Source organism: Gastrolobium bilobum, unplaced genomic scaffold, assembly GCF_033153095.1.
Source record: "Gastrolobium bilobum isolate Gb01-03AN ecotype WA unplaced genomic scaffold, APGP_CSIRO_Gbil_v1 utg4266, whole genome shotgun sequence".
Classification (NCBI taxonomy): domain Eukaryota; kingdom Viridiplantae; phylum Streptophyta; class Magnoliopsida; order Fabales; family Fabaceae; genus Gastrolobium; species Gastrolobium bilobum.
The window spans coordinates 140,405-159,213 of NW_026896613.1; the positions used below are offsets into that span (position 1 = coordinate 140,405).

At 35.6% G+C, this 18,809-nt stretch overlaps 1 protein-coding gene across 1 annotated transcript; it reads right to left on the bottom strand.

The window, feature by feature from the left end:
* Window positions 1-537: 537 nt before the first annotated feature.
* LOC133300935 (uncharacterized) lies at window positions 538-2,797 on the bottom strand. The gene is given in 3 exon segments (XM_061500520.1): window positions 538-1,748; window positions 2,534-2,606; window positions 2,608-2,797. Coding segments are annotated over 3 exon segments (1,281 nt in total). The 5' UTR covers window positions 2,667-2,797; the 3' UTR covers window positions 538-599.
* Between the last annotated feature and the right edge of the window lie 16,012 nt (window positions 2,798-18,809).

Genomic DNA, 18,809 nt, shown 5'->3' on the forward strand with positions numbered 1-18,809 from the left:
GAATAAATGAAAAAATTAAGAAAAACATCTAAATCAGTGTATATTACTGAGTTGTAAGTTCCTAACTTCCTACTCCAACAGAAATATAAACTTACATATCAATTGTTGTCTTATGATTGGGATGCATAATAGGCCTACCGCCTAGAGAATAATCACACTCACAACCTTAGAGGAAATAAATATGGGGTCATGCAATGCAATGTTATATATTATTATTGATTCCATACATCCAAACGAAAGGAAGAAAAGCTCGGGAACCAGTGGTTAAGATTCAACAAAAACAGATCACGGAAATACAACCCGTAACGGAAAAAAGTTGAATGAAATCTGAATAATATGACTTACTAGTTGAGGGTCATGATTTCTAGTGATCGTATATACCCTTGAGATGATGATTCAGTAACCAGCAGATACGCATAAAAACATTGAGATTCAGGGGAAGAAAACATTCTTGGCAGATAAGAAGTTGTTGGTAATGACTAGACTGCCGAGCATCCAATTCAATCAACCAGAATTTATTACATTCCTACATTTGGGTTTCTAAAAAAGAAAATGTCTCCAATCCAACATATATCACATGACTTGATCATACGTTGGGATTATTTTCTAAGCCTCTCCTTCATCCTCTCAATAGCGGCCCTAAGAGTTTCCTCATCCTTGCAGAAAGTAAACCTTACTAGATTCTTTCCCTCTTCAGGATTCAAGTAAAATACACTAGTAGGGATTGCCACCACTCCCACCTCCTTAACTAGATATTCACAAAATGCAACATCATTTTCAAGTCCAAAAGGGGTGTGATCTACAACCACAAAGTAGGTTCCACTGGATGGGAATACCTTGAAGCCTACGGCCTTCAATCCTTCCACCAAAATAGCTCTCTTTGCCATATAATCCCTCTTTAGCTCTATAAAGTAAGAATCTGGTCCTCTAAGAGCAACTGCAGCTGCCCACTGCATAGGATTGGAGGTTGAGAAAGTGAGGAAAGAGTGTGCCTGTCGCACTCCCCATGTTAAGTGTGGGGGTGCTATGGCCCACCCAATCTTCCATCCTGTTAAGGAGAATGTCTTCCCTAAGGAGTTCATTGTTACTGTCCTTTCAAACATTCCGGGCAAAGAAGCCATCGAAATGTGCTCCATATCAAATGCCAACTTATCATAAACTTCATCAGTGAAAACCAGGACATCATTCTCAATGCAAAGAGATGCAATGGCACTGAGTTCCTCTCGAGTAAATATCTTTCCAGTAGGGTTGTGAGGAGTATTTATAAGAATGGCACGGGTATTCTTTGAAATGGTGGACTTCAGCTCTTCAATCGGGACAGCAAATTCTGGAGGGCGCAAAGTGATGCTTCTTATTTTTGCACCAGCCATGGATAAAGTGGCTTCATAAGAATCATAAAAAGGAGCAAACATGATCACCTCATCACCAGGATTTATTAATCCTAATATAGTTGCAGCAATGGCTTCCGTGCACCCACTTGTAACAGTAACTTCCTTTTCAGGGTCAACCAATAGTCCAGTATCTTTCTTAAATCTTTCAGCAATGGCATTGTTTAGCTCTGGAACTCCATAACCCCGGGCATACTGATTTTTTCCGTCCCTGATTGCCTGAATTGCTGCTTCCTTTACAAATTCTGGACCATCAAAGTTGGGAAATCCTTGACCAAGGTTTATGGCTCCATGTTTGACAGCAAGCATACTCATTTGGGTGAAGATTGTAGTCTGAAACTTCTCTAAGCGCTTTGCAACCTAACAAACAAATGACAATCAGCAAGAACCAATGTAAACACATGGCTCAACTATGAACTATGAAGTTCTTCTGTTTCCTTCATCTTTCTTGCATTGTTTTGGTGCGTAGATACAAGGTTCACAACAGAACAAAACTCTCTTTCAAAATCACTCCCTTTCTACAAGGCAAGATATGATCCTAGGTCCTTGCACTGACTGGGAAGGTTTTACAAAGCTAAACAGGCTAGCAAGTAGCATCCTCAACTAAACTGAATTTTTGCAAATACTTCCTTTACAAAAAAACCTAAGTAATTCAGAAGGAAATATGAATAAAAATTAAACAAAAAATGGAAAACAAGAGTGATTTATAGTGTGTGAATAACCCGTTTTATTTGTGTGGCTGTTTGAAAGATTTAGTACAAATAAAAATAAGATAAACAGACACTATGTCCCCAATAGAAGCATTATACTGTTAACATTTAGAATTCTGATTTTGGGGCATACATTAAAATCTTCAGCCAGGTGTATTAGATAAACTAATGAAAGCTAAAAACTTTCATTGCGGGAAAACACATCATGGATAAGCAGCGGGCAAACGGTAGGTGCATCAATGAAAATTAATGAAAATAAAATAAAAAAATTCATAGGGCCACATGCAAAACAGATTATATATATATATATATATATATATATATATATATACAAATGCAAAAATAAAAATATAGATAGAAGCAAAAATAAAGGGATCTGGAAAGATGAAAAAAAGTGCAATATTAAGGGATCTGAAAAGGGGCAAGAGGGTGCACCTGCAAAGGATGGTGCACTTTCTGGGTGGAAGTCTCATTCTCAGTGGAAACAGTGGACATGGTGGCGGCAATGAAAGATGGGAACTTTGGGGTCGTAGGTGAAGAGGGGGCGTGGAAATGATTTGAAAAGCATAGCAATTTGGAGGAATGTGCTAATCTCATTAGTGAATGATTGCAGGTACTATAGACCTGCATATCGATGGAATTTGATTCTTTCTTTTTTTGGTTACAAAAATTTGATTCTTTCCGATGACTCTATGCTTAGTGATGAAGGCCGAGTGCTCTGACTGTGAGAGAAAAAGATAAAGATATTTTCATTTTCATTATTTTATTTTGTTCGAACACAGCAGCATGCGATTTGCACTCAATGGATCTGTGGTACCAAGGTTTGCATAGTGGACGATGATGCTAGCTTCGGAGCAAATACAACCATTTCCTCTACCGTTGATTCAGGGGCATCAAGGCAACGGGAACGACGTGGTCCCTATATTTCCACGTGGTTTCATGCCGCTTTTATAATAAATTCATCGGTATATGAGAAAAATATTTAATCTTTTAGAGGATATACAATTAAATTATTTTAAGAGAAAAAAAATATAATATAATATTTTTTATTTAAAATTTATATTTATAAAAAAGTAACTCACTCTTTATCCCATAATTTTTATTGCTTGTATTATTCTCTTATTTAAAATGATATAACTATATATTTTTTATTTTTTAAAAGACAAGCAGTAAACCCTACCACCATTTGGATAGATGAGTTTAGCAAAAAAGAAACAAAAGTACTCTTTTTTTAATTTAGAGAATCGTATATTTTATTTCGAGATTAATATTTTTCAAGTTATAACAGATAAAATTATTTTTTATATATACTAAAAAGTATATGAAATCCATATTTTTTTTCTCTATTTTCGCCTCACATGATAAGGGTGTTCGCGGTCTGGATTGGATCGGTTTTGGAAACAAAAATCATCTGATCCAATTCCTTCGGTTTGATCACATAATCATCCGTTCGGTTTGGACTTTTTTTCAAATCCGATCCGATCCAATCCAATTTTTTTTCGGTTTGAATTGGATTGGTTTTCGGTTTTTTGAAAATCCTACAATTTGTTTCTTAATTATTGCTCAAATAACATCTTTTGTATATATTGGCTTTGTAATTTTATTTTTTTTAAATACAAAAGTACCAGTGAACGATAATATAGATTTTTTTTTGGACAATAAGATATGAAGCTCTACATATATAAAATTTTGTTGAAGAGACGTGACTAGATTTTTTCTTGAATTTAGTTGATGGGTTAATGGGTATTGAGTTTAGAAATTTTTGGACTATGATGGGGAAAGATCCAAGTAGGTAGAGGAAAATTAATATATCGGATCGGTTTGGATTGGATCGGTTTTCATCTACCAATCCGAAAATCGATCCAATCCAATTAAAATTTGCGATTTTTTTTCGGTTTTCGATTTTTCAGTTTTCGATTTATTCGGTTTTTCAGTTCGATTATTGCGGTTTGAATCGGTTTGGATAGGTTGATGAACACCCTATCACATGACACCACATGAACCTCACACACTTTCATGTGTATGTAGGAGATAAGATTAATGTTTCTATCATGTTGTTAGAAATAATTTTATTTTCGGAAAACTTTAAAAACCCCCCAACAAGTTTTCTCAAAATCACTTAACCCCCTTCCCGAAATTTTTAATCATTTATCCCCTTACTTAAAATTTCTTTATCACTTACCTCCTAATTTGATTTTCCATTCAAAATTTTGTTAACAGAGTTAAATTTTTTAAAAGGTACCAAAATTACCCTTAATTGAAAAAAGAAAAACATAATTTTCTCACCAACGCAATTTTAGACAAACTCACATAAGCAAGACATGAATGTAAATCAACGATTGAATTCTTTCTCTACTATCAACGACACAGAAAACAACGAAATAACACTTTATGCATGTTTGCTTGGTAATATTACATGATTAAGGGGAAAACAAGGCATATAAGAAGCACAGAACATAAAGCTTTTCAGTTATTGTGCAAGCAAATAAAGTGCGGCTCTGAATAAATTTATAAAACCAGATTTGTTGGTCATATAATAGCAGAAAAACTTATAACAAAAAAGGGAATATCTAAATCTGCTGAGATGATGTCTTTTTAATCATTTTATTTGAACAACGACACCAACAATTGTGAGTGCGGTGTTTAATAATAATGAGATTTGTAGGAAACAATTTTAATAATTACTAATTCTAACAAGGCTACCTTAAAGAAAACATTCCGTGAGTTCGTCTAAAACTGCGTTTGTGAGAAAATTATGTTTTTCTTTTTTCTATTAAGGGTAATTTTGGTTTTTTTTAAAAAAAAAATTAACCATGTTAACAAAATTTTGTATGGAAAATCAAATTAGGGGGGTAAGTGATTAAAAATTTCGGAGAGGGGGTTAAGTGATTTTGAGGAAACTTATAAGGGGTTTTTGAAGTTTTCTCTTTTATTTTTACGGGATAGGATATTGTGACACACAAATAATGTTACGCACAATGTTACGACCACATCTTAACCGTTGATTTCCGTCAATCAACGGTTATCATTTATTGCGAATTAATAATTAATTAATGAGTTTGATTTGAAAAATAATAACCGTTAATTGACGAAAATCAACAATTAAGATGTGGTCGTAACATTATGCGTAACATTATTAGATAAACTAATAAAGCTATAATCTTCAGCCACAAGCCAAAAAGATTATGGGATCTATTAATCTCATGTTGCATGAGATAATTATATCATGCAACATAGAAAAGTAGTGGAGTCCACATTATTATTATTATTTTTTAAATGGTGGACCCCACTATCTTGTCTCTATTGCATGAGATAATTATCTCATGCAACATGAGATAATTATTTCCCAAAGATTATATATATATATACACACACGCGTATGACATTAAAACATATGCAAAAGTAATGACAATAGCAACAATAAACGGATCTGAAATGGTGAAAGAAAGTGTGATTTTCAAGGGATCTGAAAAAGGTACAAGAGGGTTAACCTGAAAAGGACGGTGCGTTTTCTGGCTGGTGGTCTCATTTTCAGTGGAAACAGTAGACATGGTGGTGGTGCAATGAAAGATGGGCCTTTGATTTTTAGATAACGCTGTGGAAATGTCACGGTAAAGGCACATCAATTAAAAAATAACAGCACACAAAAATTTGGTCCCACTAAAACTTGCTGTTTATGACTAAAGATTTAAACAAAACAAAAAAAAAACACAAAAAGTTTTAAAGACTATTGCTTCTTGATCCTCTTTCACTTTCTCACGTGCTTCAACCTCAAAACCTCCACTGCTCGAGTCCTTGCAACTTGCAAGCAGCTTGGAACAACAAAACCCATCGAAATATAATAACAGCGCGAAAATTTGATGCGTAATTCATCATTACAAGGAAGGACCGAAAGCATTTTAATGGGTCGCATTCGCTTTTTAAAATGGAATTAGACGGACCATACTCCATCTCAGAAGTCTTACAATGACCAATTTTTTAAATGATAACCCTTTGCAGACTCAACAATGGGAAAAACAAATAATAATAGTAATAGTGATAATATTCAGACTGAAAAAAACAGCACACACGCAACCTTCTTTAGCTTTTGAGGTTGGAAAAACAGCCTTTAATCTTAAAGTGAAATACTTTTTTCTACTGAAGTAAAATTATAAGTGGGACCCATAATAAAGAGGAAAGAAAAAAAAGAGTGGTAGAATTCAATCTTTTTTATGTAAAAAAGTTATTTATCTCATGATATAAAGTGAAATAAACATAACCCAATTTTAAAAGTGTCTAAATAAATCACATGTTAGACTAATTTTTTAATTATTCCTAACTATGAGTTTTTTTATCGGAGAAGGTTATATTTATTACTTCTTTTTTTTACCATCACTTATTATTAAATCTTAATTGTTGATTTCTGTTAATTGAACGATTATAATTTATTAAAAATTAATAATTAATTAATAAGTATAATCCAATAAATTATAACTATTAGATTGACGAAAATCAACAGTTAAAATTTAGTAGTAAGAGGTAGTTAGAAAAATAGATTGTAAGTATAACTTCTCTTTTATTTCAATAAGTAAGTAATAAAATAGTTGAGAATTTAAAAGTTTAATTTGAATATGAATTGACTAATAAAAAAAAAATTCCTCTTTTATATCTCACTATAATTTTTTTTTCGAATTTATATAAACAATCCCTTGGTTAGACGATCAGCCAAAATTGAGTGATTGATGAGGCACCTCATCCAATTTTGTTTTATTTCATTTTGCCATCTGACTAAGTTTGGTGCAACATATTGGATAGAATAATAGAATTATGGATGGTTGCATCCTCCTTACACCAAAACCCAACAAGTCATGTTGCCACTAATGATTGTAAACTGAGGCTTTTGAGCACCATTTTTTATAAGTTTAAATTTAAGGAAAATCACTTCGTATGCAACTGTAAAAAATGAAATCTCCTGCTGTGGACACAAATATTGAAATGGAGTCTATTATTTAATTAAAAAAACAAAAAAAATGAAAAGCATGGCTCCTCATGAATCTGCTGTACAATTTTTTATTTTATGTTGAATGAGAAGTTTAAACTCCTAGAAATTGTATGAAAATATGTGATGAGAAATCTGGCACAGTCATAGCGTTTGGAATATATAACATATGTTTCGTAATTGTTTTTCGGACCAGTATCCACAATATATGAGATTAATATTTTTTATATTATAAAAAATAATTTTATCTCCTAAATTTATTTTTTATATACACATAAAAATATATATAAAATTTATATGAGAAAATGTAAGAAGAAAAGAGAGAAAAAAATGACATAACGTCAATATTAAATTTAACTTTCGATCTTTAAGATTGGACCTTTTTTTATTTTATATTTTTATTTTATATTTTTTACTTTTTTAAAAAAAAAATCAATTTTTTTATCACTTTTTTTTTCTGTTTTTTTATTGTTCGTAGGTTTTAGTGCTTTTTTTTTAATTTTTATTTTATATTTTATATTTTTAAATTTTTTAAATTTTTTATTTTTTTAATTTTTTTTAAATGTTACATTTTTTATTTTATTTTATTTTATTTTATTTCGGTTTTTTTATTTTTATAAAAAAAAATTGTTCTCTATGATGTACTATTACCATCATGGTTGAATTTGAAATTTCATTAGATTTAGAGGAAGAATTGCTCTACATTGAAAAAAAATTTTGGGGAGAATATTCAGAGGATCCTCAAGATCTAATAGATAAATTTTTGAATTTCGGCAGTGGCATAAGAATAAACGGAGCTACTGAAGACTCTATTAAGGTCCATTTGTTTCCCTTCTTTATAAAAGGTAGAGCTAAGACGTGGCTGAAGTCTGAACCTCGACGAAGCATCACCACATGGAAGGAGATAGAATTCAAATTTCTGAGCAAATATTTTCCACCATCCAAAGCCACAAAAGGAATGAGAACATTTATATCAAGCTTGTGGTAGACTTAAGAGATTATGCAGAAAATGTCCAGTTGATGATTGGGAATTTGTTCGCATTTTATATAGTTGTATGTGCCAACTTTCAAGAATAAAATTAGATCTAGCATATGGAATACCACTTTACAGTAGGAATTTTGCGGAAGTTCTTGCGCTGATCGAGAGAGTGGTTTACGACGAATACCAATATATGAAAAAAGTGTTTGTCATTTTAAATGACATAAAGTTATGTCATCTTAAGAGAGAGATAGACACAAATAATATTTTTTATTTAAAATTTAAATTAAAAAAAAAACACTCACTTTCTCTTCCATGATTTTCATTCCTTGTGTTTATCTCTCTCCTAAAATGACCATAACTTATATCCTTTAAAATGACAAACACCAAAACCCTATATACATACATATATATATAGGGAAAAATGTTTGTCATTTTAAATGACAGAAAGTTATTAAACTTATAAATTTAATACTAAATCCTAATCGTTAATTTTCTCCAATTAAACTTATTAATTAATTATTAATTCTCAATAAATAATAACGTTGATTTACAAAAATCAACTGTTAGGATTTGATATCAATTTCAAAGTTGGATACTGATGTCAAAGGAGCATGTCCCATATATATGTAGGTCTGTAGGGGGATAAACATTTCTACAGTCACTTTAGATAAGGTTATCTACAACTACCCTTTATAACATTAAAATTACTTTTTTTTCTCCTCATTCACTTTTTAGAACCTGTCTGCTGACGTAGAGAGTGAAAAAAAAATATTATACCTATGTACTCTTGAGAGTACATAATTATAAAGGGTAGCTGTGGATAATCTTATCTAAAGTGACTGTAAAAATATTTTTCACATATATATATACATATATTTATTTAGATATAATCATTTCTACAACCGCTTTACGTACAACAATGACATCTGTATGGTTATGATTCTCCACATTTAATGCTTTCACGTATATATATCGCAAACATTTGACTATTAGATAAACTTGGTAAACCACTTTCTTGGTTATCATATATTCCATTCAGCCATTAAATAGGCTACTGATACAAAGCATGTACACAACTAAAGAAACAGTAACAACCTAAACAAACTCCTAACCTATCGGATATAACAAACCGATAAAAATAGAAAATACAGCAAATAGAAAATACAGCAAAAGTGCTGATACATACAGAATCGGATAGGATGAGATCCTTTTCTAAACAAATTAATCCTAACAAATAAATACAAAATACAATCCTAACAAATCTCCAACACTCCCCCTCAAGTTGGAGCATGTAAGGATGAAATGCCCAACTTGGGAAGAAAGTCGAGAAACACACGTTGTCCTAGAGCTTTAGTAAACAAATCTGCAAGTTGACAAGAAGAACGGACATGAGCAGTGACTATAGTATTGGCTAGAAGATGATCACGTACAAAGTGACAATCGAGTTCAATATGCTTTGTTCGTTCATGGAATACCGGATTCGCAGCTATGTGTAAGGCTGCTGTATTATCACAAAACAGTTCCATGGGACTCGAATGAGATACTCCAAGGGAAGCAAGAAAGCCTTTGAGCCAAACTAACTCGGCGGTTGCTGCTGCCATGGACCTGTACTCGACTTCTGCAGAGGAACGAGAGACAGTAACCTGTTTCTTTGTTTTCCAAGAGATGGGTGAATTTCCTAGCATAACAAAATAACCAGTAAGAGACCGCCGAGTGAGGGGACATGAAGCCCAATCTGAGTCACAAAATGCATGGATTTGAAGGTCACAATCTGACTTCAAGAGGAGGCCCTGTCCTGGATTTAACTTAACATATCGAAGGACACGCATTACTGCTTCAAAATGTGACTGCTTGGGGTGCTGCATAAACTGGGATAGGATGTGAACAGCGTAGCTTAAGTCAGGCCTGGTGATGGTAAGATAAATTAATTTACCAATCAGTCGTCTATACCGTTCAGGAGTCGCACACTCTGGTCCGTCATCTAAAGCAAGACGATGATTCTGTTCAATAGGAGAGTAAGATGGTTTGCAACCACTAAGACCTACCTCCGAAAGAATATCCATAGCATACTTGCGCTGACACAAAAACAAACCTTTTTTGCTTCGAGCAATTTCGATTCCCAAAAAATATTTCAAGGAACCTAGATCCTTGATTTTAAAACACCGATTAAGGTAGGCTTTGACGGCACGACAGCCTTGCGAATTATTGCCGGCGAGGATGATATCATTCACATACACTAAAAGAGCCAAGAAAACTTCCCCTTTCTGTAGTGTGAACAGTGTGTAGTCAGCCTTAGATTGAACAAAGCCGTATGTGAGCAGGGATGTGCGTAGCTTGGAAAACCAGTTGCGCGGAGACTGCCGTAAACCATAGAGGGATTTATGAAGACGGCACACCATGTTGTCTGATCCATTACTGAAACCCGGGGGAAATCTCATATAAACTTCTTCACTAAGATCTCCATTTAAGAATGCATTGTGGACATCAAGTTCGTGTAGTTCCCAGTTTTTAGCAGCTGCGACTGACAATAATGTACGCACACTCACCATTTTCGCGACAGGTGCATATGTCTCACCATAGTCTTCCCCTGCGACTTGGTGATTTCCTGCGATCACCAACCGTGCCTTGTAACGTTCCACAGTACCGTCAGACTTGCACTTAATCTTGTAAACCCACTTGCTGGGCAAAGCATGCTTGCCTGGAGGTAGTTTAGAAATGCTCCAGGTACCATTATCTTCCAATGCATTAAGTTCAGCTCGCATGGCTTCAACCCATCGTGTGTCAAGCATTGCTTCGCGAAAACCGTTTGGTTCATGACCTGCATCAATGGCTGCAACAAAGGCTCGATGCTTTTTAGAAAAATTAGTGAAACTAACAAAATTACTCATGGGATACCGTATACCTGAGGTGAGGCTGGGTTGGACGATGGAGGGTGGTTGTGTTTCAGCCACGTGACATGCATAGTCCAGCAGATAAGATGGTGGCTTTCGTGGACGGTGCTGGCGCGTGGGGACCTATGCTGGAGCAGATTGCTCGATGTCCTCTATTGTGGCAGGAATTGTACGCGACTGAGGAGCAGGTTGCCCTCCTTCTACCGTCGGGTCTGCATAATCAAGAGCAGGTTGCACTCCTACTGTCGAGTCAGCATAATTATCACGCGGAGAAGCAACTTGCACTCCCACTAGTTCAGTCGGTGGAGCAGTTGGTGAAACAATGTGTTCAGTCGGTGGAGCAGTTTCGGTCAAGTCAGCACGTGTCTCACTCGGTGGACTGGTCTGTACTGCAGTGTCACTCCCCCTATCCACCAATTCTGCCCCTTCGCAAATTGGAAAGGCACCCAAGCGTTGCCTCATTAAACTGTCATCACTCGGTGTAGAAGAAGAGGTAGGCACGGATGCAGAACCTGAACCTTCTGCCACGGATGCAGAACCGGAACCTGCTGCAAATGGGAGCACCTCTTCGTAAAATACCACATCGCGGGACACAAATTGTTCATGTGTTTGTAGCTCCAGCAAACGCCATCCCTTCTGCCCAGACGAATATCCAATAAAAACACAACGTCTTGACCGTGGTGCAAATTTATCGGTTGGCTTGGGTCTTGTATTGGCATAGCATAAGCAGCCAAAAGTGCGTAAATGACTATATGCAGGTGGCTCTTGATGAAGTACCTCATAAGGTGACTTGCCGTGGAGGACCTTTGTAGGAGTTCTATTTATCAAATGCACCGCAGTAAGCACACTCTCCTCCCAGAAATCTACAGGCATACCTGCATGAAATAGTAAAGCACGTGATACATTAAGAATATGGCGATGCCTCCTTTCTACCCTACCATTCTGTTGAGGAGTATGAACACACGAAGTTTGCTGCAAAATTCCTTTTTCTCCTAGCAATCGCATCATTTTATTAGATTTGAATTCAGTCTCATTATCTGATCGCATTATTTTCACAGTTTTACCATACTGATTAGAGACCATGGCTAAGATTTTATTTACACGATCATAGGTTTCTCCTTTGTCTGCCATCATATAGACCCAAACACATCGACTAAAATCATCTACTACGGTCAAGAAATAATGAGCACCAGATAAAGAAGAGGACTTGTAGGGTCCCCAAGTATCACAATGTATCAGATGAAAACTTTCTTTACTTCGTGAGTCACTTAAAGGAAATACAGAACGGGTCTGCTTGGCACGTTGACACACGGCACAAGCTTTATTTTTTACAACTTTATTCAAAGAAAATTTAAACTCTGGAATCAAAGATAGCACTTCATATGATGCATGCCCCAGCCTGTTATGCCACAACTCCAAGGTTTTTCCTGCTTGTACTGAAGCTGCCACCACATGTCTAGGCTGAAACACATACACCCCATCAGAGAGTTCACCCAAACCAGTCTCCCTCTTCAGTATTCGGTCCTGCAAGAGACAATTTTTGTCAGTAAAAGTCACTATCTGTTTGTTGTGCTTTAACAATTGAGAGACAGATATCAGGTTACATCTCAAGTAAGGCACATATAACACATTTTGCAAATTAAAATGTCCATCTATCAAGACTTTTCCCTCCTTTCCTGCATACGTAACAGTCCCATCTGGCAAGGTTACACATAAAGGTTGAATATTTCTTATTTCATGCAAAAGATTCAAAGTTCCTGTCATGTGACGCGAGGCTCCACTGTCCACGAGCCATTTGTTACTACTGTCCTTACCAGAGAGTTTTTCATTGGATGTTTGAGGCTGATCCACCAGAGCCATTAATTTGTTGACAATTTCTGGTGTGAGGACTGAATTTGCAGTAGCTGGTTGCTGCACATTTGACAGCTGAGACGCTGCTGTCTGGGGATGATCCCATGTTACTGCTGCATGCGCATGTTCCTTGTAGCGTCTCCCTGAGCGTCCACGTCCTCTCCCTCGTCCACCACTGCGGTTTGGAGGAAAACCAATCACATTCCAACATTTGGAAGGGTCGTGATTGCTCCTTCCACAGTGGGGGCAAGGCACACGATCAACAGCTTTCTCAGAAGATGCCTGCGGTGCTGTGTGCTCTATCATTCCTTTGGACTCAACTCGTGAGGCATATCCCACGACATTTGCCCTCTCCTCTTGACTGCGGACAATAGTTCGGTGAGTCTCCTCCTGTGTGACAATGGCATACACTTTATTGATGGATGGCAGAGGTGTGGTATTCAGAATTTGTGACCTCAAGTTGCCGAAAATAGATTCATCCAATCCCATTAGGAACTGGTAAACCCGGTCCTGCTCCTTCTTTTCATCGGTCTCTTTTGCGAATGCACATTCTGCACCACATCCACACTCCTTGCGAGTGGTGCTTCCTTCAAGCTCATCCCACACGCCTCTCAGCTTCATATAGTACTCTCCCACACTGCTCCCAAGCTGCTTCAAATTAGCTAAACTTGTCTTGAGCTGATACTGTCGTGGGAAATTCTCCACAGCATACCGCTCCTTCAGGTCGTCCCAAAGGGCCTTTACCTCATCAAAACACTTGATGAATGGTTGGAGGTTGGGATCAATGGTGTTATGGATCCACCCGTTGATCATTGAGTTACACATTTCCCAGGCGCGCCACTCATCTGCGTCTGCCTCATCCGGTTTTTTCACGGTTCCAGTTACGAAACCTAACTTATTTTTCGCATTAAGAGCATTTTTCATAAGCTTTGCCCAATTTTCGTAGTTGGCTTCTCCGCGTAACATAACTGTGGTAAGCAAGATACCTGGGTTATCTGAACTTGCCAGGTAGAATGGGGATGCAGGATCCGATGGTTTTAACTTACTACCACCTTCGCGGGCCATACTTGTAGGCTAGCTTTTAATTGTGCGGAAACGTTTTAGGATCGCTCTGATACCAAGATAAACTTGGTAAACCACTTTCTTGGTTATCATATATTCCATTCAGCCGTTAAATAGGCTACTGATACAAAGCATGTACACAACTAAAGAAACAGTAACAACCTAAACAAACTCCTAACCTATCGGATATAACAAACCGATAAAAATAGAAAATACAGCAAATAGAAAATACAGCAAAAGTGCTGATACATACAGAATCGGATAGGATGAGATCCTTTTCTAAACAAATTAATCCTAACAAATAAATACAAAATACAATCCTAACAAATCTCCAACACTATTGTACGTACAACAGTTACAGAAATGTAAACCCCATATATATATAAGTAAAATCATTTCTTCAACCGCTGCAAGTATATGGTTATGATTTTTCATATTTAAATATTTAATGTATTTATCTTTTATATGATTATGATTCTTTATATTTAATATTATTATTTATATATATGGTAAATAATTGACACGTGAAGCGATAGAGAAAGGTAAACTCCATAGAATAGCCCCAGTGCACAAAATCTTTTTATCATTGTTCTATTACTCTATTTGCTTATTATCTGAACATTGGCACTGTAATATTTTCTTCATCTAGAATGGAATGCCGAATGTTGAATTGGTAAATGTGTCGTGTGTCATGAGTGATCCTTGCCGATCGAGTTTATCTGAGTGTCTATAAAGAACATAAACACTAAGCCATGTTAATTTTTTTTTACCTTTGACCCTTAATTAAATTTTATACTTTAATTAGCATGAGCAATTGTCTGTATATAGAGTTTTTTGTCTCTTAGACTTAAACCACGATTAGGTTGTTTTTCTCCACATGCAAAGTAAGTAAAAAATATAAGGCAAACTAACATTCTTCTGGTTTTTATTGTAATCAGCAAAAAATTTGCTGGAATTGGAATAAGTGAGGATATAATAACTAGACCTGACGTAGTAAGTACTATCGGGGCTTTTTTCTCTTACAATTAATTCTACAATTGGAAATGTTGCATTAGTAGCTGCAATTGACAGATAAATTCTTAGCAAGGGGTTCTTCCCTACTGAAAAATAAACTTATTTCTAGGTGGGATAGGCAATTTGAATCGGTGGCGGAGCTAGGATTAGAGGAGAGAGGGGGCAAAAATTAATTTTTTTTCTTGCAATTATATCAGTATTTTTTTTTCCCTTTGACCTCGTACCTTTGTAGAACTCATTTAGGTAATTTTTTTATCAAAATGTTAACATTTAACAACATCTCAAAGATTAAAAAATGTACTGTTGGTCACAGGTCCAACAAACATAAAAAATAGTTTAAAGCAATAATTAAAAAAAAAGTGCCTTTTTTTTTTGGTAAACAAAAAGAGTGCCTTAACTAAAACAAAGCTTTTAACTACATTTTAAAAATAAAATAAAATAAAAGACGGTAACCAAATTTCCCCAAAAAGTGAATCTTTTAAGTTAGAGCAAACTCATTCTCTCTATATGAAATCACTACACAAAGAGAAACACAACCATATAAATGAAAAGAGAGCAAAAGGGTGGCAAAAAAGTCAAAGCTTTTATTAACCAAAACATAGTATATGAAAATAAAAAAGAAAATGCAGAAAAGATTATACATAACACACACAATGAAGTGGATATAGATTTTAACTTGGATCTCAAATCAGAATACCCAGAATAAATATATTTAACAGTAAACGTTTAGTCTTTAATTGCATTAATTTTTTAGCCACCCACCCTAACCTCTCTCTGTCTTCGCCCCTGATTTGAATGTTTCATAATTTGTCTGCTCCAGCCCAAATCTTACTTAAGGGTTTGGCCCAAACTCTGTTTCTTAATTTTAAATTTTTAATAAGTATTAAACTTCTGTATGTGCAAATTGCCTCGGATTTCTATCTTCTTGATTGGCTAAATTTTGTTAATATCATCCTGCAGTTTACTGACCAAGCTTTGGATAAGCCGTGAACGACCTATCCTAGCCAAACCACTATAAATAATACACCTGTTAAGTAATTAACCTCTATCTCCAGTGTACATATAATGTTATCTGTGTTTACAATGGACAATTAATTATCACTATTCACTAGTACACAATCCTAGTCTTCGTAAGCAAAGCTGGTTCTTAGGCTCTCTCCCCCCCTATAAGTCCATAAAATATGACTTAGAACATGGGTTTTTATATGAAAATTGTAAATGAAAAGAATATTTTGTGTATAATGTTAGTCCCAAATGCATTGAGCTGATTTATTCTGATTTAAGAGCTGATGGGCTTGTACTTGTAATTCCCAGGCCCATTTGTGATAATGTCAACACAAAGAAAAAAAAAGACAAGAATTAGGCTGAATTTTTGAAGAGAAACTCAGAAGCCCAAGCAAAGAGAAACCAGAAAGAAAAGAAAAGAAAAAGCAAAGGAAAAAGAAAGCAAAGAAAATGAGGGACAAAGAAGTGGGCCGATCTTTCACTTTGCAAAAACCATAAGCCCACAGAAGAAAAAGGAAAAAGAGAAAGGAAGTAAGAAATAGACCCCAAAGCGTAAAAGAAAAGTTGAGAACCACATAACCCTAGCGCTCACCTTGTGACCGAACCCTAACCCTTATCATATTTTCCAACCCACCTCCATTTCCTGATCCCTCTTAACAAATCGATACACTAAGCCACACCGGTCTTTGTTTTTGAGAGCCACATAACCTTAGCCTTCACCATCGGTTCCTTAATGAAGCAATCTAACCCTAGCCATATTTCCTGAACACATAAATTGCCAAACACTACCTCTAACTAAATGGATGAGCTGGAGTTTGTTAGACGTGTGGGCTAAAGGAATTTTTTGGTCTACGATTATGACCCTTGCAAGGAGATCACACGGTTAGAAGAGTGCATGGGTGACTGCTGAGGTGTAAGGCAAAAGCTCATGCATGCAAAAGGAGGAGAGCTATAAAAGGAGAAGAAATAGTGAGTGTGGGGCTGGCTGGTTATTTTTATTTTTTTGTCTTCTGCTTCAGAATTTTTATTTTTATTTCTGGTACTGTACTGAAGTTTTATTAGGCTTTAAGCATGTTGGTACAACACTGAGCATTTTCCGGTGATTAGGACTGGTGCTGTACTTTTTTTTTCTCACTCTAAATTTATGTACATTTTAATTTCAGTTGTTTGTAGCTCAACCCTTATGGGTATGAGCTAATTTTCTCAAGGTTGGGTGTAGGTACCCGAACCACAGTTAATGATGTTGGTTAATTGCTTTTGTTGAAATTTGATTCCCAGTTGTTTAATACTGTGCTTGAAATTAAATACTCTGTTATTAAGGCCTGATGGTAGATATTATTTTAGGAATTAGTCATTGAGAGGTGACTAAGTCCGGACATGTATTAAGCACATGGACTTGAGTGTGAGAGCATTCAAGGGTTGTTACTCAGAGATGAGAACAGCCTCCATGTAATTTTTGGACTGGAACTATATGAATCTTTGCTTCATTTAGCACAGAGATGTGCAAATGTTTGTTTAGGACAAAATGGTTTTAAGAGATTAAAATCAATAAGAAATGATCCATTACTTGGAAATTAATTTTCAGTAATTTGTAATCAACCTTCATTCAGTGGCTGTTGGGGAAGGCAACTGAAGCTCAACCTGTTTTTACAACCTATTTTTCAACAACTCAGATTTCTTTTTCTGTGATTTTTTAGAGTTTCAATCATAGTTTTGTTTGCAATTTATTTACATAAAAATCTTTTCACATCAGCTACCAAATCTGTTTTCCTTCTAATTTTCACCCTTTAATTCATGAAATCAATTCTTAAATTCAAAAAATTATAAAAAAAAGTAGAGTTTCACTAATATTCTAACTTAGTCTTGAGATTATTTTGTTTTTATTTTTTACTCACTTTTTAGATTAGATTCAGTTTTTGCAATTGCAAATTTTAGTCAAGTTACAAACGCCAAAGATCCTTGTGGGAACGATAGTATGGTCTCAAATACGCCCTTTATTACTTGTTATCGCGTATACTTGCATAACTGTTAGCAAGGCAACACCCCCCTCCCCCCTCACCCCCCCAATACACACACACACACACACACACACACACAGATATATTATGACTATCAGACGATACAAGGAAAAGAATTTCCTTGATTGAAACGTGATCTGGATAAAATACAATGGGTCCACCAAGGGCTGAAATCCAAAAGATTAAAGGCCCAAGCACATAGGGCCAAAACAATGCGCGATATGTATCGCGCATAAAGAATCAGGGGCCGCAATGGTTTCATCGCGCCCAAATCGCTTTAAACATGACTTCAGAGTTAAGGAAGTGATCAGTAAATACGAACAAGGAGCCACCACGTCATGGGATCAATACACGAAAGACAGCTCCAGCTTGCCGTCACTCTACCCAGATAGCCTGACATAATAGAGATAAGGCCAGAAAGACACCAGCTGAACCTGCAACCCATAAGCCGCTAATCAGAAGGCATACCTCCTACCAAAGGCGGCATCAGATTCACTATATAAACAAAGGATACATACACAGGTATGATAATCTAATTCAGTAAGAATACCACATAAACTTGGCTTTGATACTGACTTGAAGCGTCGGAGTGTCATTGCAGATACACCCTCCAGTCTGGATCATCGCACCAATGGAGAATCATATCCCTCAAAGATAACCCAACCCAAAGTCTTCTCACATCAACCGTGTGTGACTAGACCCAGTATATATTGGTCACCTCATATTGTATTGGTCTAATCAAAACGAAAAGAGATAGGATAGAGAAAAGAAAAAAAAGAATTAAGCATTGCATTAGTTTATCTTGTAAGTGGTCACCTTGAACTTTTCCAATGAACAATAAATATATATATATATATATATATATATATATATATATATATATATATATATATATATATATATTTATTTT